This window comes from Prenolepis imparis, unplaced genomic scaffold, assembly GCF_030444845.1.
Source record: "Prenolepis imparis isolate NDT839.2.m4 unplaced genomic scaffold, iyPreImpa1.0 SCAF_7, whole genome shotgun sequence".
NCBI classification, from domain to species: Eukaryota; Metazoa; Arthropoda; class Insecta; order Hymenoptera; family Formicidae; genus Prenolepis; species Prenolepis imparis.
In genome coordinates this window covers 7,891,093-7,914,269 of record NW_028141165.1, presented here as the reverse complement: position 1 = coordinate 7,914,269, position 23,177 = coordinate 7,891,093, and the positions used below count along the sequence as shown (strand labels likewise).

General features: G+C 34.0%; 1 protein-coding gene across 2 annotated transcripts in view; it reads left to right on the top strand.

Moving 5' to 3' along the window:
• Wb (wing blister) overlaps nucleotides 1-23,177 on the top strand; it is a 197,696-nt gene that overhangs the window by 12,142 nt on the left and 162,377 nt on the right. For both annotated transcript variants that reach the window (XM_083041632.1, XM_083041631.1), the window contains exon 2: nucleotides 17,522-17,841. In XM_083041632.1, coding sequence (XP_082897758.1) covers nucleotides 17,522-17,841 — 320 coding nt within the window. The remainder of the gene's footprint in view (nucleotides 1-17,521; nucleotides 17,842-23,177) is intronic.

Below are 23,177 nucleotides of genomic sequence, written 5' to 3'. Positions count from 1 at the left end.
CCCGTTCTTTCGCTATATACGAAATTTCTTGCATCTGCAAGATGCGCTTTCGAGCGTGTTAAGATACTCGGTATTTCACACGCCTTAAGCGTTCCGTGCGTATAAATGTTAACTTCCGCGTGTGGCAAACGCGCGCGTAATCATTTCTCCCGAATTCGACGCGTGATCACAAAGCGCGCCCGGCAAAGAACATAATTGCATCGTCCTTTACGCAGAGAGATGTGTACGACTTTTGCGCCGTGTATTCTTACTCGTATTGAATACTTAAGTAGGAGATGTTGAAACATTTATCATACTGAGTAATCACGTATACCTCTCTAAGCTTCACTGGAATTATGTTTCGAGCAATGTCGTGACATAATGCGCGAATAAATTATCTATAATTAACAGGGAATAAATAATTTATGATTATCAGGGAATATTTCAATTTTCTCAATTTTACTGAAGCCAAGAAATTGAAGAGAAAGACGAACTTGGGGGATTATGATTTCTGAAAAAAATGATGAAAAAAGCTAGGATAATTTTCTTTATATTTTTTAAATAAAATAGAGCCGAAAATTTCAAGGATATTAATACACAACATAATTCTTTATTGATATATTTCAGATACTCTCGACAAAAACTTTGAAAACTATAGTATTTTCAGGGTATTTGATTAAGATTCAGGGAATTGTCCCTTTGATAATTTTATTCTTCCAAATTAATTTTATAATTAATAAATCAATATTAAATGCTAGAAAAACTGCTGCACTCTTGATAACGTGCAATCGTATAAATAGAAAATATTAGAAAGCGCATACAATAAAAATACTTATTTTAAAAAGCTATATCTAAAAAAACAAATTTTATTATTTTATCTGAAATATTTTAAACGAAAATACTTGGAAGATCAGAGAATTCTCAAGGAATTTTTTTACAAGATTTGAATAAACATCCTGTATTTGTAGCTTTTTTTAATTTAAACAAAAATTAATTTAATTTTTATTTAATTTTTGTTTAATTTAAAGAGCAAATATTTACATTCTATATTTATATTTTTTAAATTTCTTGATATTTTATATAATAACTAAAATAAGCAACCTAAATATTAAATAACTGAAATAAGCATGATGTTTTCTGTACCTGAAAATTTACATCTTGCTATTATTTTCGCGACCGAGAGTTCTTACAAAGAAACACGGTCGATTGTAAAATCGAACGCAGTCAACAAAGCATCTCTCATCGCGAAGCACCTTTTCGCGTGACTCATTCGCGCGAGCCTCGAACCGGAGGAGCCGAATGGCAGCGGAATAAAAATGTCCATTCGTTGCGCGTTTCGATCTCTCGTCTCTCGGTCGTTCAACTTGTTCCTCGATTTCGTGGTCTCGCGACCGCCCACTCGTCCGAAAATTGCACCTTTCAAATCGGGGGGGCGCCTACTCGCTCGCGCTCGCTCGCCTTTATCGCCCTTGTTTTTTTTCCGCTGCCTCAGGGCGCCACCAAGAACCGGAAACAGGCCGCCGAAAGATAACTATAATAAGAGCTTGCTTGCACAATACCTGAGAGAACATTGCGGTGGTTACAAAGTATCATGCGTGATCCGATGCTTTGTCATTTTATTTTCTCATTGAAATCAGCTTTCTCATCAAATAGCTAATATATTTGAGAAGCAGAAAAATCCAGAAACATATTTTTATTTTTTTATTTTATTATTTTTATTTTATTTCTATTATTTATAATTTTTATTTTATTTTTATTTTTTTAAACTTGCAAAACATTTCAAAATCATATTATACTATAGATAGGCATTTTCAAAATAAATTTTTTCGGATAAATTTCTTTCAGATAAAATTTTATTAAAAAAAAAACTGATAATCAAGATCCGAATATTCTTGATTTATGAATCCATATGTATAATATGATGTAATTCACGAAATATATAAATTGATGTCGGCACCGTTCCTGTCTGGAGAGGAATCTCGGGAAGCTCTCGCATGGATGCATTCTTGTGTACTGCGATTAATGCGGTACTCCCTTATTAGCGCCTCCACGTGCATTTCATCCCGCTTCGCTGCTTGCGAGTCGTTTTTTGTTGCTTCGCCAGAAACGCCGACGTATACTTGCGTGAAAGTCGACGGTTTGCGTTAAGTGCGATAGTAGCTGGTTCTAAGGCTAAGGCCAAGGTTGTTTAAGGCAGCCTCTCTGGACAGAGATAGTATCTACTTTTTTCCTTCATTCGTCCCGCATGTCGACTATATGACTATATGATCAGAGAGACCACAATATCCTCTGTTTTAATTCCTTTTTTCTTTCGCTTCGTGAAAAAATACACTCTGCCTTTTGAAAAAAATTAATGATAAATCGAGGGATATTATTTCTCTAAAATTGTGAGGACAAGAATATATACAAAAATAAAAAAAAAGAATATATGTATGACATAAAGAAGAATATATAGAAAAAAAAACTTAACAAAATTGCGAACAAAAATCTAGAACGTTAAAAAAATTAAATAAATTTTTCCTTGTCTTTTTAATTCGCTTATTTTTATTTTTTTAAACAAGATTATCGATGGTCAATTATTAAATGCTGATTGTATAATAAGTACGTGGCAATTATATATCCCGGATGCAGGATGCATAATTGTTAGTATTACAGCGATTGTTATTTAATCGGAAATAATCCATACGAATGCAATTTACATACATTGTATGCGATAGTTTGCGTTTATACAATAAATATACTTCAAATCAGCTTAGTCTAACAATAAGTTACTGCTCACAAGCGGAACTTTCTGCGTCGTCTCTTCTGCCTAACATAAGTTAAACGGAAAAAAATCGAAAAGGGACAGACAGGCTAAAATTCTATTCAGAAATCATTATATAGACACGTGTTCTTTGCACTGTGGTCAGTTCGTATCTTAGAATTCGGAGAATAACAGCGATAAAAAAAGGAATCTGAAAAAAATAAGGGATGGTTCGAACCTGGCATAGATCTGTCTAAAATTAAGATTCTTCTGATTTTTAGCATATCGATATATAAAATAATCGATATATTAATATGTAAAACAATATGACATATTATTTTATAAAATAATTGTATAATTACATAATTTGATCAATTCTACGAATATATCCTATATTTATTAAGAAAATTTATCTTCTAATTATTTTTAAAAAAGTATCCGAACCATTTTGATGACTAATTATGCATTATAATCATCTCTTTAATCATAAAAATACAACAAACAATTTTTTTTATTTAATTCCGCGCGACTAAACATTTTGTTATAGCACTTTTTCCAAATAATTGATTTGCTTTAGAAAGTAAAATTTTCATTGTGGATCTTTGTGTTTATTAGAAATTGATAATGGAAGTTATTTTATGCATGATATATTATATTCACATCAACATTGTTATACAATTCGATTCCTCTACCAAGATATTCTTGGAAATTCTGTTTCCGCTTGAAAGACTCGTTGTTTAGTAATATCCATGTTAATTATATATAATACTATCAACCTTGTCGGCTAAACTAGATTGTAGCAATTACATAAAAATAAAATCGGTGTGCAATGCGCGATATCTAGCTGGCTCATAAATTGGACATTATTCACTGCATTAAAATCTATGTCAAGAAATAAGTAAATCGAATAGGTGGCAATTTGAAGCCTGAAAGCATTATCTGAAACTTTAATTCTTGAATAAATTTATTTTAAATTTCTTATTATATTATTGTACATATAGGTGATTAACATTCAAAAAAAATAAATTTTTAATAACTTTTTAAATTAACATTTAAAAATTATTAGACATAACTGTCTTATGCAATTAAAAAGAAATTTTGCTGCTTGCACGAATTTTGTAGAGTTTCACTTCACAAAAATAGAAATAATTTACATTAATTCTGCATCAAATTTAATTTTCTCTAGTTAAATTTATTTATTTATTCAATATATATTTTGTAAAGCTTGTTCAATGGCTCGTAACATATCTCGTTGATAAATGGTGTTTTAAGTCGTATTTTCTCCATAATAACTGATATTCCGGGTGAAATTTATCTGGTTCTTTGACTCATAAATCTGTTAGTTCTTCGCTAACCATTATATTGAACATAAATATATCGACTTCGCGCTATAAATAATATTTCAAAAATAAATCTCTTAACTATTCGAACATAACATTTTCTTCGGTTTCGATATAATCAATTTTTTGAGGCAATAAATATAAGAATACATTTAAAAAGATCATATAAAAATGTCAAATATTATCTGGCATTTTTCCATTGTGCTTTATCTTGGTTATAAGTGCTGATATATTTGATTTTTATAATTATGTAGATTCGCAAAAATCTTGTTACGAATAAAAATTATTTTATTATTAGAAAAGAAATTTCGAATAAACCAATCGATATTAATTGATATTAATGGGATAGAATGGAGAAGGTATTCATCCTTTTGACCCTTTAAATCACCTAATTTCAATAATTGCATTTTGTACGAAATCGTAATAAATTATCGCGCGATGGAGATTTATGTTACTTAGAAAGTCAGCGGCGCACTTTTCGCAGAGAATCGGCTTTTTCACCGCCATACAAATCACTCTTATGAATATCTCGCTTTAGAAAGTGATGGTAATCACTTGACTCTTGATAGCGGATTAAAAAAAACTTTGTTTTTACTCGAGAACAAATCAAATTCGTATTACATAATTTTTACGTGCGAAAAATCAGCATTTTGCTGATGTAATATATTAATCAATAACATTTAATTCATAATTGTCAAACAAACAATGATTACTTTCTTTCTTGTGTCCAAGATATTTTTTGTGTAATCAAGAACTATTAATTTTACATTAATTATAAAAACACGTGCTTACGAGTTTTACTAACGTTTCATCGTCGTATTTCGTAAGGATTAGAGTATTATCTCAATTAATGCTCGTCCCTTCCGTCTCGGACCACTCGGACACGGTGTGGTATTAATTTACAGACGGTTATTTATTGATACAGTTAGCTCTGAGAGATGGGGGCTGCGTCCGTGACAAAAGTCGTCGACGCGGAAGCGGCCGGACAGGAAAATACGCGGTCGACGGTGAGTTTAATTCAACGATTTGCAACGTGTCTTCCCCGGGCGCGCTTTATATACTTTGTTGTAAAGACGTCAGCGAGCTGACAGTACACCAGACACTTGAAAGGGACGAGCCAGTCACGCTCGCAGATCAGATCCTTTGTCGGCCGTGCAATTAAGATAAGGACTCGCGCAGGAGGAGAGAACGTTTCCTGTCACGGGGCGGCGATGTCGCCTCGCTCCGCGAGAGCCGCGAAACACTTCGACAGAGGACGACACGCTTCCAAGAAAGGGGTTGATTGGCCGAAGCGTGCTGCGTTCAATTTGCATAGCTATCAATTCTAAATTGCAGCCTGGGAGGTCCGAGCACGGTTTATTCGACGTTTAAATCCCCGAGCGTAGTGATTCAGCGCAATAATGTAGAATTCATCTGAAAGAAACTTTTTCGGAACTAACGAAATCTTACAGAAATATATCTTGCATAAAACATTATTTTTCGAATTGATCCATGGAGAAAAAATATTAGGAACCATAGTTAAATTTCAGGCGTAATATAGAGACAGCTAAAATTTAGCTGTGGTGGCTAATATTTTTTTTCCGTGTCAAATTAAAATTTTAAACTAATAAGTGTTTATTAAAAAATATTTTGCATTTAGGATAAAAGAATTATTTTAAAATCATATAAAAATTATTAAAAGAATTATTTTTAAAAATATATAAAAATAATCTACGCTTTTATTGGGTAATTATCGATTTTTCTAAAAGTTCTAGTGTCGAGCGCACATGAATGAAATGACAGTAAACGTTTAAATTCTAACGACTACCACAACACGACTGCCCACAAGTGTCGACGATGAATAGTAAAAGTTAACAAGCACTTAACTTCACGCGGATTGTCATAAATCGAGTTAATCCTACTTTGCACGCGATGTATCTCGTTTAGACTACGCGTTATTCAGGTACCTTGCGGTAGTTATCAATAACCCATTAGCGTGTCATGATTGAATTAAAAGGCTTCTTGAATTTGAATGACAGGATGATTAATAATCAAAATGTGTATGAATGTCGTGTAGGCGCAACTGTCATTCGATTCGATCTTTTAAAGGAGAAACGCGATTGTAGAAGTATAGAGAACTGTAAGTCGGCCACTGTAAACCAGCCACCGTAGGCAGTACGTCCATTAATCCGTTGCTACATACGTTTTACGAACGAGAGATTGAATCCCAGTGCTGAATCTAATGATCTAATAGAGATCGAATTTAATGCTCGTGCGTTGCTTGTTGCTCACGCTAGTTACCTCCGTGATTAACAGATCGCGATCGAGGATAATCACACGATCGTGACTGCGCGTCCTTATCATTTTCTTTCGAATCACTGTGTTGAATCGGTTATTAATATTTATCGAAGTCATAAATAAATTTCCAGCAGTTATATTCTACTTGAGAAAAAAGTTTGCGATTTATCGAGGGAAAGCAATATTTTTAACGTTGCGTTTAACATCCGGTTTAGCTCTGTATCTTTTTTTTCACTACTAGATATAAATTAATAAGTATAATAATGGAAAGATTTTCTCGGTTCTCATAAATCTTTTTTTTTTTTTTTTTCGAATTCTAAGAGATTACGGAATATTTATCTCACTTTGTATGACCATTGGATATCTCGTTATCTTGCGTTACACCGAAAAGACCACAACTTACGAGCTTTAGGAAAACTACTCCAATAATGCGTCAAAAATATGCCTCTTTCTCTCTCTAAATTACGTGTAGCGTTTCGATAGAGAGAGTCACAGATTATCGCCTTCTTATAACTCTCGCGTGGAGAAGTCCTGGGTTCTCGGGCTACCTTATCGGCCTGAGAAACCACTTGTTATATATGTACACTAGGAGAACGGAACCCATAAGTTCTTTTTTAAGACTACTGATTGTAAGCTCTCACCCTTGAACGTGCACGCGCGCACACATAAGTATATGCATCGTGATTGTCGTACAATGCACGTACTCGATTATCTCCGGAATGCAATTATCGTGGATTACCTATTCGTCGCGCTCCTTTTCTCGCATCGCATTCTGTCTGTTTCTCTATATTTTTTTTCGCCGCGCTGCGTTTAGCACCGCAGTTATTGCGCAATTCTCCAAAAGTACACACACATGTAATTTCGACGTGAAACGTGTTAGTAATTAGTCAAATAGACGCTTTTGATACAGATAGTAGATACATTATTTTACGTGAGACAATGCTTTATAATTTTATGTGATCATGGAGAACTGTCATTTAATATAATTACGTCTTGACTCTATTTCATAAACCACATGTCGCTCAATTTTTATTGGAAATTAACATTTAATATTTAATTTAAGATTTTTTATTTATATAATATTTAATATATTATACAATAATACATAATTTATTTTATTTATTATTTTGTATTTAATTCAAATCATTTATTAATCAATCAAATTAAAAAAAAATAATTTAATACAATTATCTGATATATTACCTATTTATTCATTATTTAAATTAATACTTTAAATTTATATTTAAATTCATAATTTTATAATTTGAATTGGAGGATATCGCGTTCATTTAAGAGCGTATCAGATGGAGAAGAATAGGCGACAGAGCAGGAAGCGCGATTATCGTATAGAACAACTCACAATCACTATTGTTGTCATCGACGGTTTATTGTGGGGATACTTAACGCGAGACAGTCGCACTGTTTCGAGTTTATTAGCGGGCGTGGTGCGACCACGTGGTTGCACATTGCTCACTCAGACATTTAAATTGCACGCGCCGCGCAGGAGAGTAGCTCGCGCTTTACTGCATCCGCGAATGCAGATCGCTTTGACGTTTACCGCGCCAGGTGCGCCGGACGTGTAAACAAAGAATGGTTATCGCATGTGTGTGTGTGTGTGTGTGCGCGCGCGCGCGTATTACAGTAGTCGCCATTCGCGCCCTTTCATTGTACTATTTGCATTCTCTGTTGCATTCATAATTGCTCCTTCCGATGGAGAACGCATCTCGCGTGGGAGAATGCGTTCGCGAACAAATATTTTTATACGAACTCAACATTTTTTCCCATCATGTGATCTCGCATTATTTTCTTTAATAATATATGAATATTTGTAATGCTTTTTAATTGAACAATACACAGTTGAAAAATTTGTGTTAAATTTAACAAATATTACATGTCCCAAACGGTCCACAGAAATTTTTGTGTTAATTTAACATAATACGGATATGTTAAATGGTGACATGAATATTGTGTTAATATTTTAACATAAAATAAATGTAAACTTCAAATAAACTTCAAATAAATTTTGTGTAAAATTAACATAGTTTTAATGTAAAAATTAACTAAAAAAATTGTTAATTTTACATTTTATCATCCCCACTTATATTATAAAGTAAAATTAACATTTTTTTCTGTAAATATTAACAGATAAATCTTGTCACTAATAATGCGGAACATATTTATTGTGTAAAATTAAAAATAGATATACATTGTGTTATTTTTACACTTTTTTTTAGTTGTTTTAATAATTTAACATTTGAATTCAATTAACATAACAGCAGTATGTTAAATATTTAACACAAAAATTTTTACGGGGACCGTTTTTAACAAGAAAACACAAATTTTCCAACTGTGTATATAAATATTTGTAGATTTGTATATTTTTATATTTATTATTATAATATATGTATATTATTTTTATATTTATAATTTTTATTATTTATATATTTTTATTTTATTATTTTTATCATTTGTATATGTATATACATATAAGAATATATACAAATATACAAATAATAAAAGTAATAAGTATAAAGAAATAATAAAATATTAAAATAATTAAAATAAAAATATACAAATGTATGTATATTTTTGAAAGTTGTAAGTTTCGAAAGTACGAACCTCAAATTTTTAAAAGCCGACCATAAAATAAGGATTAAAAAATTCGTGCAATCGTAACATGATGCAGCAATTATAACGAACTCGATACGCGTCGAGGCAGATTGGATCGCGCTTAATTGCGGCGATTTCGGCGCGAGCGAGTGCCAATCGGCATTTTTATTAATCCCGCTCTTTATCCCGACGACGTATTATCGCGTCGAATTCTTTGACTGGCGCGTGACCATTAATATTACGCCTCGTTAATCCTACAGTGATGCGAGTCTGATTAATCGATTGAGCCGCGCCGGCGATCGGCTGACATCAATTACGGTCGCGTTGGACAGGTTTTCGGTTTTCGGCCCCGATATTCGCTCCGGGACGCCACTTGTACGAATCGTTGGAATCGATAATCGATTTCTCGCGGTGTGCAAACGTACCTGTGTAATCCTGGGCATTGTAAATCAGGCGAATAAAACGCCGCGATATACATGTGTATGTATAATAACTGCGATTTACGCGCGAGATTTTCTTTCACAATTTTATTAACGACGACGTTAACATTTTCAAAAGTCATTAAAAAAATTAAGAAAGAAAAAACTGCAAAACCTGCTTTCTAAATTAATTTCGCTGTCTTGAGATTTTAAAAGCAAACGGACGAGTGATTTTTTTCTACCATATTTTTTTAGCTTCTGCGAAATTTAAAAGATTGATTGTGATATTCTTTAATTTTTTTTTACAAATATTTACGATCATACAAGATCACATAAATCTTTAAAGCTGAAAATTTTAGATTAAGAGAGATTAAATTTAAAATTAATTAGAGTTTATTAAATTCAATTAAATAAAACAATTTTTAATTAAACTTTTGTTTCAATTAAAGTTTATTAATTTCGCAAGTACAGAAATTTCTAATAGTTTTAAAGCTTATAAGGGAAATGAATTATCCAGTCTTGCGACAGCCTTGAATTTATCACTGCGAGCATAAGTAGCCGAATGTATGAAGTAATTTATAAACGCACAGGGGCTCGTCATAATCGACATGAAGAAGAAAGTGCTGCAGTGTCGGGACGTGTTAATGCACTTCAACCTAATGACGATATACAGTCTCGGGATTGTACTCGAAATGAAGAAAATTGACTTTGACAGTTTGAAGTGCCGCGGTCGAACATTTCTTTTCGCTGTCTCAATAGGGTACAAATACACCAGCAGCCGTCTGAAAAGGGGCCACACGGTGTTTCTCCTCTGTCGATAGTCAAAGGTCGAAGAGTTCGAGAATAAAGTAAAATTCGCCCACTATCGCACGTTCCATGACCGTTCTTGACCAAATAAAGAGTAGGAATCCATTGAAAAAAATCTCCATTGTACTCGAAGCTTTTGGGAATTGATTTAACACCGGTTTCTTCGGACGAAATCTTTTTTTTTTTTTCTCGACATGCCTGAATACAGATGTCACTTTTGATCTATAGAAAGAACAGTTAAACTAGCAACCCGAAACTTCGACTCTTCTCAACAGATGTTTTCTCACTCCTCGCTTCGTATCCGACTATTTTATTCGCCAATATGTTAATAGAGATGTAAAGCAATCCGCGATCTCGGACGATATATACGTCGCGCTGGATAATTTATTATAATTATTGTCGGGTATCGGGTCTCCGCTACGTCAAGTGCTAACTTATTGCGTGTGTCGCCAACGTGATCTCCGTATGATTTCTATTCACGTCTCACGCACACGCACACATTTGAATAAACTTGGCGCCGATTCTCAAAAGCGAGTAGGTTTCGCGATAAATGACGCAATATCACAATAAAATGTGAGCCCATTAAATCCGAACTAATATTTCATTACATACTTGTTTTGCGATATCAGTATTTCGTTTTTGATTTGCAACCTAATCGACGACATAAATGTGTTTACTTCCTCGCACTATTTCATCGCAGATGATCCCAAAAAGCAATTTATTTAACGGCTGTGAAAATATAATTTTTTAGAGAGTATCAATGCATAACAAAAATTAAAATAATTAATGCATAAAAAAATACAATAATTTTAAATACAATAATTGAAGAATATAAGGAAGACTTAATTTAAAACTATATAAGAGTAAAAATAAAAAATACGTAGTTATATTTATGGTTGATTAGTCATCTAATTAAAAAGGGATATATTATGAGTGTTGACAATTTTATTTTCACTTGAAATCTTACTTTCGAATGATTAATTGATTTTTGAATCCGGTTCCGAAAAATTACATGGAACGGCCCACAATTAATTATCATAATCGTCAAAGAAAATTCTTGAAAGCCACTACGGGAGCTCAGGTTACCTCATTTTACATCGTCAAGCGAGCGAGAGTGGGACTTGAATCTGGTCAGTGGCTCGCTTTGTAGGCACGTACATATTTTTTTTCCTGATGCTGCTCACCGGAGGATATGATCCTTGAAACACGGATGAAACAAGCCGTGGCTGGCTGAACTATTAGTCATAAGGACCACCAAGCGCGGTAGTTCAGTTGCATGTGGGCCAAACCGCATCGGAATATTTTGTAAACACGTTATCGTGAACACGAGAAGAAACGGGGCTCTTAAGTGTGGTTCGTCGAATCCTCCTCCGAGAGGACACGCTGCACCTATTAGCGGACCAGAAAATTCCTTCTGAGAGGGAGACTCAAGTGAGTCTCTCCGTTCGATTCTCGAGAGGAAGGAGTCACTCCTTGCTAGACAATGAGCTTGTTACGCGTGTAACGAACCGAAACGAAGGAATGATTGTGTATCGTCATTGTTTTTCAATCTAATAATATAAATTTTTACTACATCTACATAGTTATCTTTCGATAAGATGTACGCGTATATCGTTCGAAATATTGACAATTTTACTACAAGAAAAATATTAATCGCGTACCTAATCATCGAAAATCAATGTTGGGCATTAATAAATTAAGAATTGAAATTAATTAATCATCATATATGTAATCGAGAATAATTTAATCGATTAATAAATTTTTAATTGATTAATTTAATCGATTTTTAAAATTAGTATATCTGATGAGTGAATACATTATAATATGGACATATTATATAATTTGTAGAGTTCTTTATTACAGAAAAATTTCTGTAATAACACATTACATTAATTTACATTATATTATATTATATATTAACGATTAATATAATTAATCGATTAAATTAGTTCCGATTACATATATGATGCTTGATTAATTTAATTTCGATTATTGATTAATAGATTACTTTAGTCAATTAAAATTTTAATCAATTAATGCTCAAAACAGTACCGAAAATAAATTTAATTTTTTCATAATCGAGCGTGGTAATATTGAGACGCGTCGTAAAAATAAATTCGAGAATAACACAATCTTATATCTCTTTTCCTCAACTTTCCACGCTTGTAAATTTTATCATGCTTTCTAATATTTTCCTTATGCCTTATCTAACATCTGGAAAGAATCGATATACGTACGGCGACAAATTGCAAATAGCGTCGAGCGCTTAGGATTATACGACTATGTAATTCTAATAATAACGGCAAACCTCTTTGGTGATAATTACCAGAAGTCTTTACTACCGCGACGGCGTAAACCTCATCTCGAGCGTAAAGCGCGATGGCGAGGTCGCGTCGTTATCCGTGCTCGGTCTCCTGGTGCATTCTGCCGCATGCAAATCACGCGGTGCGTCGTGCCTTATACCTAGCGTAGGCTTGCACACGCACGTGGACGCACGTGCGTCGCGACCGGCGGAAAGATGGGACAGGAGTTATTTCTGTCGTCATCAGTCACTCGTAGCGGGCTTAAACCTCCTCACGCCAGAAGAGGAAGCGAGGTGCAGGAAAAGGAGACTCTCCGATTTCGTGCGCGCGGACATGATACAACAATACCGCGGTCTCTGCTCCTTTTCTGGAATCGCCGACTATTATGGGAAGAGAGTGTACGTATGTACATTTAGGAGAGAGGGTCGAAGTATATGTGTGAGAATGAGAGAGAGAGAGAGATACAAAGAAGGGAAAGCGATGCACCAAACGCAGAGTTGTTCGTCGAGCGGGTAGTAAAAGGAGGGCTCTTTTAAATTGAAATGTTTTCTCAGCAAACACTTAAATGGATGGCTAATTATAGAATTACTTAAATTATGTAATTGATTCGAAGTAAATTCTAAAAATATACAAGGAATAATAAAACGTATTTTTCTAAAGAGTATTACAATTTTTCTAAAGTATCTAAATAATATATTTAAAGAGGTAGATACGGTGGATATATTTATTGAAATATTTTTCTATAATACTTTTACATAATTATTGCAATCTTTTCTCGCTTTGTTTCTGATTTTTAAAATTTGTTTTAAATATATGCAATGATTTCGACGAGGAAAGTTCTAAAAATATAAATAAGGAATAATGAAATATATAAGTTTTCAGTAAATAAATATTTGAAGATGCAGATATGGTGGATATATTACATTTATTGAAATAATTTTCTATAATATTTTTATAAAATTATCGCGATCTTTTCTCGCTTTGTATTTTGATTTTTCAATTTACTTTGACACTTGCGATTATCCCTGTAAAAAAATAATTTTATTCATGATGGCGTTTCGCTTGAGTTGCACAATCCTACCGTGGGACGCGTCTTGGACAGGTCAATTCGAGAGCGGAAGAATACATCACGCGCGTGCATACGCAACAAATCGCTCCGTAGTTAAGGTTCTTTCGAACCAAGCCTCGGTCAATTTCCTGACCACTCGTGTCTCTCCTCTTTCATGTCAACAGAAGACCCAGCCACGCCTGTGTTCAGCACCTCGCATGGTTGTTGTGCATTCACCGCGGCATTATAGCACATCGAATGCGCCTCCTTGATATTCGCAAAGAGCGATCGTTACAGTAGTTGCAAGGTGCATCGGGAGAAATTCACGTCGTGATTCACGATAATCGACGGCTGCTTCGAAGACAGGAAAAATCGTACGCGTTACCACGAACTCGATCGTTAGGATTTAAATCGTTCGTTGAATTTCCAGGGGAATGAGAGGAGCGAAGGTAAAATGTGTGGGATGTGCCGCGATGAAAGCTATTCTTGGCATAAGGAATGCAGCGGTGATTGTAATGTTTTTCGAGAAGACAACAAGAGTTACGCTAAAATTGCCTGGTTACAGAACCGATAATGACAATATTTTTTTCATAAACATTTTTATTAGCACATAGAGCACTCGTAAAAGCGCACAATTTATTTTACATATATGTTTGAATAACATATATAAATAATATATGTTATACATACTGTATATTATTATATATTTATATATGTATATTTCTGTTATAAGTATTTTTTATATAGATTTATGTTATAATGTATATTTAATATATAAATATATAAATACAAATATATATGTAAATTAAATATATAAAATAAATATATATAAATTAATACATTTAAATATAAATATAAATAATATAAGTACATCGAAGAATGTTTGGAAATATTTATATTTTAGAACATTGATTTTTTTGGCGATAGAAATATTTGCATATTATTAGACGCTCTTTCGGAACAAGCTGTCATTGTGTTTTCGCTTGTCCATTCAAACATCACAACATCCTAGTCACGAGAGGAATAGGAGCGGTTTGGAGCAGATTGCGTGCCCGACACGCACACAATGCGTGTCTGCTCGTTTTCCGACGAACGCGCGCGCCCAGTTGCTTTCTTTCTACGCGCGCATAATGCACGCAGTTTGGCGCAAGCAGGCACGTCCGGTGCAGATTTCTGCCACGTTGTTCTTGAAATAGGGAGGCTATACGTGAGCGCGCATGGGGACTTGTACAGATTCGTCATCACGGACCCAGAACGAATGGGCGAAGCGATGCTTCGCCATTTACGTAACTGACATTTGTTTTGTCAAAGATTTTCTAATGTGCGAGAGGGACGAGATGTGTGGGATGCTCATTATTTCGCACATCATTTGTGTGTGTCGCTTTTTACGTGCGAAAAGAGTGACTGATTAATCTCGATAATAATTTGAAACACGACGTGTGAAATATATAAAAAATTGCTTTAAATCAATAAATTGATTTTATTATTAATAAATTAATTTTAATGAATTTCTTGATAGAAATTTTAATTTAATTTATTAATATTAATTTATTAATTTAAATTTTTATTTTTTTTACTTGATAAGTAATAAATAAACATGTTAACAATAAATCTTTCTTATATCAGTAAAACATTGATTAATCAAAATGACAGAATTAATTAAAAACCATTGAATAATTACGATCAAATGACACTTTGATGGTTTATGTTTGCGTTAGCATCACAATACGTCTATAGAATAATTTGGACTAATACAGATTTATTAAGATTGACAGTTGCGCGCATTGAAGAAAGTAAGGCAAACGAAAAAATGGCATGAAGGCTCGTTGACATGAAATATTGCAGCGCGATTAACGTAGTCTGATTAGCGCGAGAATTCTGAATAAGTAATAAGAGTTCTGCTCAGTACATCGTTAACGGTCTTTTTTTCGCGATATATATTATAGTGCCTGTACGCAAGCGTTAACAGGGCTGTTATTAAATATTATTTAAGTGGACGATACCAAAGGATCATTATTTCCCGCTCACGTATGACGGCGTATAATTCGCGCGAGGCGCGAGCATTAATCAAGGAAGTGATGGATCACGAGATCGTCCACCTGCAGATAATACTGACTAATCGCAGCGATTTTTGACAGGACATAACGCATATATCCCATAACGCATATCTGAAATCTGAGATCAAAACCAAGGTGTTATAATACGAAAGAAATGAGCCGTTTACTCGGAAAATGGTTTAAGTCTGCCTTTTTTTATTTCTCGAGATATTAAGAGGTTTGCGTTTCAACGTTTTCAAAAATATTGATAAGCGTTGATACTACGGTTTCGTACTTTTTGCGATAATAAATAATTTAATTTATCAGGTATATACACTTTCATACAACATTAACTGACAAAAATAAGATTGCTGATTTGATTTTAGATAGATTTACATTACTTTCTAAATAAACGGCTCAAATCTCGGTATTTGTGTTTTATTTAAAAATTAAAAAAAAAACATGATATACCTATAAATAAAATCACGAAAAGTTATATATTAACAATAATATTTTTCAGATAATAATAAGTTGAAAATTAAGAATGTGATTTATAAATGCGACTTTAGTTTTCATCATTAATCTTAATCATTTAGACTTTAGACAAATGAAAAAAAAGTATGACACGAATAAATGAAGAAAAGTTTCGATCATTTTTACTTATTTTCGCTACACTTATACACAAGAAGAAAAAAACAGCTGTAGAAACTGGAAGCCATCCAAAGCCGTAAGGCATGGATTAAGAAATAAATAAAAATAATAAATTATAGGTACTTCTTTCCGCTACAATTTCCGCGATGATCGATTCATTATCGCCGGCGCGGCAAAGTGTCCTTTATCTCTCGCGGATAATTCGTCACGTTTCTTATATCGCCGTGCATTCGTGTAAGTCGTCTCTCCGGAGGAGAAGCCGACGGAACCTGTTGGCTGCATCTCGTCGCTGCATCTCGCTGCACGACTGGTTTCGCGTCGCGCTCTGTCAAAACCTGTTGATGGATGCGTCGCCTAACAGAAAATGACGGGATCGGTCGCTTCGATTACATATAGTCTCTCTTTTTTTCTCTCTCCATGGTTCTCTCGAACGCGAGATATCACGCTTGATTCGACGCGAAAAATCGCAACTTTTTGATGTATCGTAATTATAACTGACGATTGGTCGATCAATCCAAGTTTATTTTCCGGTATCTCGACCTGCAGCAAAATATACGATATACATCTCTCGTAAAACTGTCAATTGTTCCGAAGTTTGACATATACGTAAAATATGAAAATTAATAATTGATTAAAAAGCAAGTACACACAAATCCATCACACGCTCTCTCTTTCTCCTTCGCGAATCGAAGAAAACACGGTTCGCATTCATTACTTATCACGAATTATTTAATTCTTTCTATTTGAAAATGGAATTATCAATTTATAAATCCGTCTAATATAAAAATGTCAGGAGGAGAAACGGTCGGAAGACTAATGTAAAATTAGCTTTTCCTGTGCATGAATTTTCCACATCAAATAAATTTATGAGACGCTAATACACACCTTCGACCTCACAGCAGATGTTTATCGAATAAACATAGAAAACGGGCTGGGGACTGACTCGCGATGATTTATCGGCGCCATGATACGATATATACAGATTCGTCAATAAAAGGCACCAGTAAAATCTCGTAAAACGAAACTAAAAAGAGAATTAGAACAAAGTTTTAATGACGCGCGGCTCTATTTCTGAAATCTGACGAAAGTCTCGATGGTAACAGAGCCTTTAAAAATGCACGTTGCCTCAATTTTATATCGACAAATCATATAGCACTAGTAAAAAGTCTCATCACTAATAATAATATAATTATTTGAAAATATAGAAATTTTAAAAACAAACTGTCTCATGCATTATTATTATGCGACTTATTTTCTTTAATTATTAATTTCGATTCGATAAAAATTTCTCTTTTTTTTTTGTTTTAGCTCCAAGAGGACCGTACAGTCTTCGTCCAGGCCTCAATAAGAGCTTGAAAAATGGAGGTCTCTTTCCGTCCACATTCAACGTAGCCGCGAAGGCGGACATTTTCGTAAACGCGACATGCGGCGAGGAGGGCCCGGAGACTTTTTGCAAGCCCTCAGAATTGTCGAGATGCGCCGTATGCGATTCTAGAAGTCCTGATCCTGGCAAGAGGCACAACATCAGCAACGTCCTCGACCCGAATCCTAGTAGATGGTGGCAGAGCCCTACGTTGGCCAGAGGCGATCACTACGAATACGTGACGATACTCCTGGACCTGAAACAGGTAAGTGTTGGGTTACAATTTTATTTTTTAACGAATGCTGGAATTTTTTTTTAATGTATTATGTTCTAACATTAACTTGCGAGTGAATATGACAAGAGACACGTGGTCACACTTCTTGTCTTTTTTTTCTCGTATATATTAAAATATTTAATAAAATTAGAATTTTTTAAAACGCGTATCACACATCCTGTCATTTAATTCCTTATGCTATATATTATTAAATAAATCTCAATTTAAAAGACTTTAATTTAAAAGACTTTTTTTATATAATTATTTGATATAAAATTTATATTAAATGAATAACATTACATCATGAATAAATTACTCATTGCAAAGCCATTAAACATTTGAGTTAACAAAATATGCAATTTTTGCAATAACGGCCATTCAACACGATGTAAATTTAAAAAGAGTGTAATTTAAAAAGAGTGTAAGAAGCTCTTTATACAAGATAATGCATAGTTCGTTCATATAATTTTTTAATATATTTTTTTTAATTTTATCGCCTTGTAAATTATAAATTGTAATCAACATAATGTTCTAGCCGATATTGCTATTCGTAAACATAAGAAAATACTACTAAGTTGATATATGTGACTGTTCGATAATGTCTTTGTTTGTGATTATTCGAGAAGTTCTCCAGAGAGAGAGAGAGAGAGAGAGAGAAATTATAACAATTCTCTAACATTATTCTCTTATACTTAAATAATTTACATTTCACTTTTGTTACTTATTCCATTTTCTGAATACCTATCTATTCTCGAAACTTCTACGGGTTTACATTACATCGCGTTAAAGCGCCTTTGTCCCTGAAAAATCATGAAACCTTTTTCCTCTCGTTTAGACTCGTTTCTTGCATTATGCCCTTTGGTTCCAATTTATGTCATTCGTTTGATGCCGACAAGGCCGAAACAAGCTGAGAAAGGGAAAGATGCGAGAAACGAGAGAGAATAGAATAAAAAAACCGACAGACTCGCGTAAAATGAAACAGAGAAAGAGACAAGACGGAGTGGATAGGGAAGCTGGATCCCTTTGGAGGATCCCTTTCCGGAAATTTACGTGGCGTAGGTATGCTCCATGTGGCCCTTCGTCCTTTAACAAATTGCGAACGGTCGTATAGAGAAACACATTTTAACGAGCATGGCGGCCCTTTTTTTTAAGGATCTTCAGTAATGAGGACGTAGCTCGAGAGTACCGCGAAATGGATCTAGAGAATGTGTGGAAGTGTCGATGAGACAGACAAGGGTGGGCTAAATTTTGAGAGAGTATTTAATTCTCGTAAAAATGTTTCTAAAGAAGTGTCGAAATCAAGGTCGAAATAAACAATCGTCGATTCTGTTCTGAAAATTTATACATTATTTTTTTTTAACCAGACATCCGCGAATATTACACGAAATTTTGGAAGAGAATAAGAATAAAAAAATTTTCGATACAAATAAAATTTTTTTTTGTTAAAAAACCCCATTTAATTAATGAAAAATTAATATTTACTAAAATTTCGCAACTTTTCATATTTTTGTGACGAAATTATATATGTATACAGTCTACAAAAATTAATAAAATATGTTTGCATATATTTATGTAAATTGTTAATTAAACGTCGATTGTTCCATGAGCGCGCACGCTCATAATTTGCTAATTGACCCTCCCATGCAATATGATAGGCGGGGGGATCCTAAGCATAATTGATACGTTAATACGCTCGTAAAATCGGCATCGTATCGCAATAATGAACACGTTAGGATAGGCGAAATATCTGTGTGTAATTAGGAGGACCGCAACCTCCTCGTGGCCCTTAATTGGACTCTGATTGCGAATCTAATTCTTCCTCAGGATATCTTACGCGTTCGATCGCGTCGTTGTGGGTGTGTCGTTTCACAAAAGTCGATTCTCCTCTTTAACGATCCGTAATTAAGAGACCCGATTGAACGAATTAATATCACGCGCGCAATAAAATTTTCTCGTCTTTTAAGAAAATAAACTTACTTCTGGCGTAACAGAAACGATGATGGTTTCTTTTTTTTTCGATCATTGACGATGGCTTCGTAATTATAATTTTTATATCGCGAGTGTATAATTATACTGTGTATAGGCTTATGCTACGAGAGAATTAATATCGTACGGTCGCAATAAACCGTGTTATTAAATACGTAGTTCAATGTTGATGATAATATGTTATCAGTAACTTTAATTAACTAGAGGAGTATCATCAGTGAGAAAATTGAAAATGTTAATGTTGAACATAATGAAATTGATTTTTTTATTTTATTATCTCGTAATCGGTTTTACAACTTTGTAATACATAACAATAAAATTAATTACGATATGTCATATGAAGGGAGTCATAATTACGAGCTATTTTGAATGAGGACAAGATATAATATACGGTGCTTCTTCTAAAACGTTAGAACATAAAATCCATATCTCTGAGATATTTCTCTTCGGATAATATAATCTTGCGAATTTCTCGTTGCGCTCTTCATAAAGAAAAAATTGTCGACAATTTATCGCGATATTTTTAAATTACGACCCGTTTGAATATCGGGAATGATTATGCTAATCGACGAATAAGCAATACGACATATTTATGATCCTCGTTAACGTTCATTGCATTTATTAATTTTACGGTCGTCCAGCGTTGCTCGTGATTGTTTCTTTAATCTTGCGAATCAGCATTAAATCGATATAATACATCAATATTGTTGTTGTTATTATCGTGTTAGTGTCTTCCTATATGTTGCGAACTACGACCACCTAGGTCGAAAAAAGAAAATAATAATCTCCAACATCTACTACTAAAATTGTGACAAATTAAGATTAACGTTAGTGTTACATTAATTTGTAACAGCATACTTTTAATAGTTTTTCTTAAAATTGAAAGAAATAGAAGTAATTTTATTTATTAAGAAAAGAATAATTTTACTAAAAATAATTTTGAAAAGATTTAATAAAAATTTGATAACATTATTTGACACTGTTATTTATTCTGCTATTATAAAATAACGAAACTATTATATAAAATCAGCAGTTACTAGTTTAATCTTTTTTTTTATAGAAACACACGAATGTGACGATAATAAGAATAATACTTGTTGCATGATATATATAGTTATAGAAAATATCATAGAGAATGAATAAAAAATATATTATAAAAAAAATTTATTATAAAAAATTAAAACTTATTTCCTGCGGTTGTCCAAGAAAAAGATTCCCACGCGTTGATCGGTGCCGTTAAATTTGTCTCGTGTATAACTTTTGTTTACGCTACTGATTGGCATGACTGGGTGGTAAGATCGATCCCGCCTCCCACGCGTTTGGTGAAATGAATTAATTTGTTGCTAAAAGGGATTGCTTGATGGACAACTTATCACACTCTATCTCGGTATATAACGAAGGGGCCGAGACCGCGTTGCGCAATAATTAGCAGACGACTACAAATGATTGGCAAACATTGAGAAAGGCGCTATCGCCACCGTAATCCTCGCGTGAGACTCTTGACTTACCGTCTTTTGATATAATGGAAGAACAAGAGGAGTGACTATCGTTGCAGGAAATTTATTAGTGCTCTTAAGTCTTGAAATTGCATTTCATATACATATTTTGCATATAAAAATAAAGAATTGATTATATATCGTTAATTAAGTATATCTTTTGAACACGAATATGAAATAATTTTTAACAGTTGAATAGAAAAGGAAAGCGGAGTTACATGATTAATCTTATATTCTAATATTCTCAGCAAATTGTCAAAAGACAAAGAAGAATATATGTATTTCATATATTTTGCAAAAAGCAATGGGGAGAAAGAGAGAAAAAGAGAGGAAGAATAAATTGCTATCTATGATCGTTAATTAAGTATCTTTTATTTCTAATTTAGATAATTACAAAAATTTATTATACATATATAATATCATGTATAATATTAAATATTTTTTTAAATTCTTCTCAAAATATAATATGACATTTACACAATATATTTAGAAAATTATATCAAGAATATCATCTCTATACATTTGTGATGTCGCGTATGGTATCATTCGCGAGGATCGCCAAAAAGAGAAGCGATCCTGTCGAAGGATCATGGAAGGTTCGCGTCAAGGATTCTCGAACAGCGTTGAAACGAAACGGGTGAGTTTATCAGCTGTTGCGAATCATTGCACCTCTAACCCCTCGGCGAGCGATCGAACGTGAAAAGGAGCAGCGAATAGGTACTCGAGACGAACGATTGAAGCCATCCGAATCCTTCATTGTTCACGGATTAGCGAGTCGAGTCGCCGTCGTCCCTCGAACCTGCTTCTTCGAGGTCCTCGAACCTGCCTGCGCGCGCGTGCGTTGTCTTCTTCGTCGGTCGGGTGAATGAATCATCTTCTCTGGGCGGGCTGGACTGTAGAACCCTGACGGGAAAGGGGGAAGGGACGAGGCAGACGAAGTCACGAAAATAATACCTCGTGGGGTAGAAGATCGTTTCACGTCCGAAGTGGGGATTTGTTCCTTTTTTCTTATTCATGAACCCCGGGCCACGCGGGAACGCGTGGATGATGTATACATATGTTACACGACGAGGCAACCGTGGCATTTTATCCGGATTTTATGGCAGCCTAATATTGTGCGTTATTGGATTGTTATGAATCGTAAGGCGCTTTCAGACACAACTCGATCCTCTGCGTGACGTATCCTGTCAAGTTCTTCCATGAAAATTTGGGGCAATATAGAGGCGTAAATTTGGTATTTTTTTGTATTTCGAGAAAAATTTTTTAAATATTTAATTGTATACATATTTAATTATACAAATTTGTGTAATTATCTAATTGTTATGAAAGATGCTTAATTAGTGACCACAAGGAATTTATTTTCAACTATATAAAATTTATTATAATTAATTCATAACATAAATTTCTCGCAGATATATAATTTCTGATCCAGATTCTGACAGCTCCCTTCCTCCCCCTTCTCTCTTTCTCATCTGCACTAACAATAAAATTCGTGAGGAAAAAGGAAGATAAATAATTAGGGTATTTTTTATACAATATATATTATATCTATGATAAAGAAATATAAAAATCATCGTGAATCATGATAGACTCGATCGAAATAGTTTCGATTGAATCTACTTTAGATGATTGTTGGGCGGCTTCATGGCTTTTGTCGGAACAGCCACCGTTGTGGCACGTCACGAATTTACCTCGTAATTCAATTCCCACGGCCAGTGGCGATAATTACAGACCGCGGCGCGAGGCCCTTAGATATAACCAAGCCGCGACCGGCCATCTTTTTGCCTTCTGCTCACCGTTGATCGTCGCTATGCAGGGCGCGAGGCGATTAAACAAGGTTCCCCC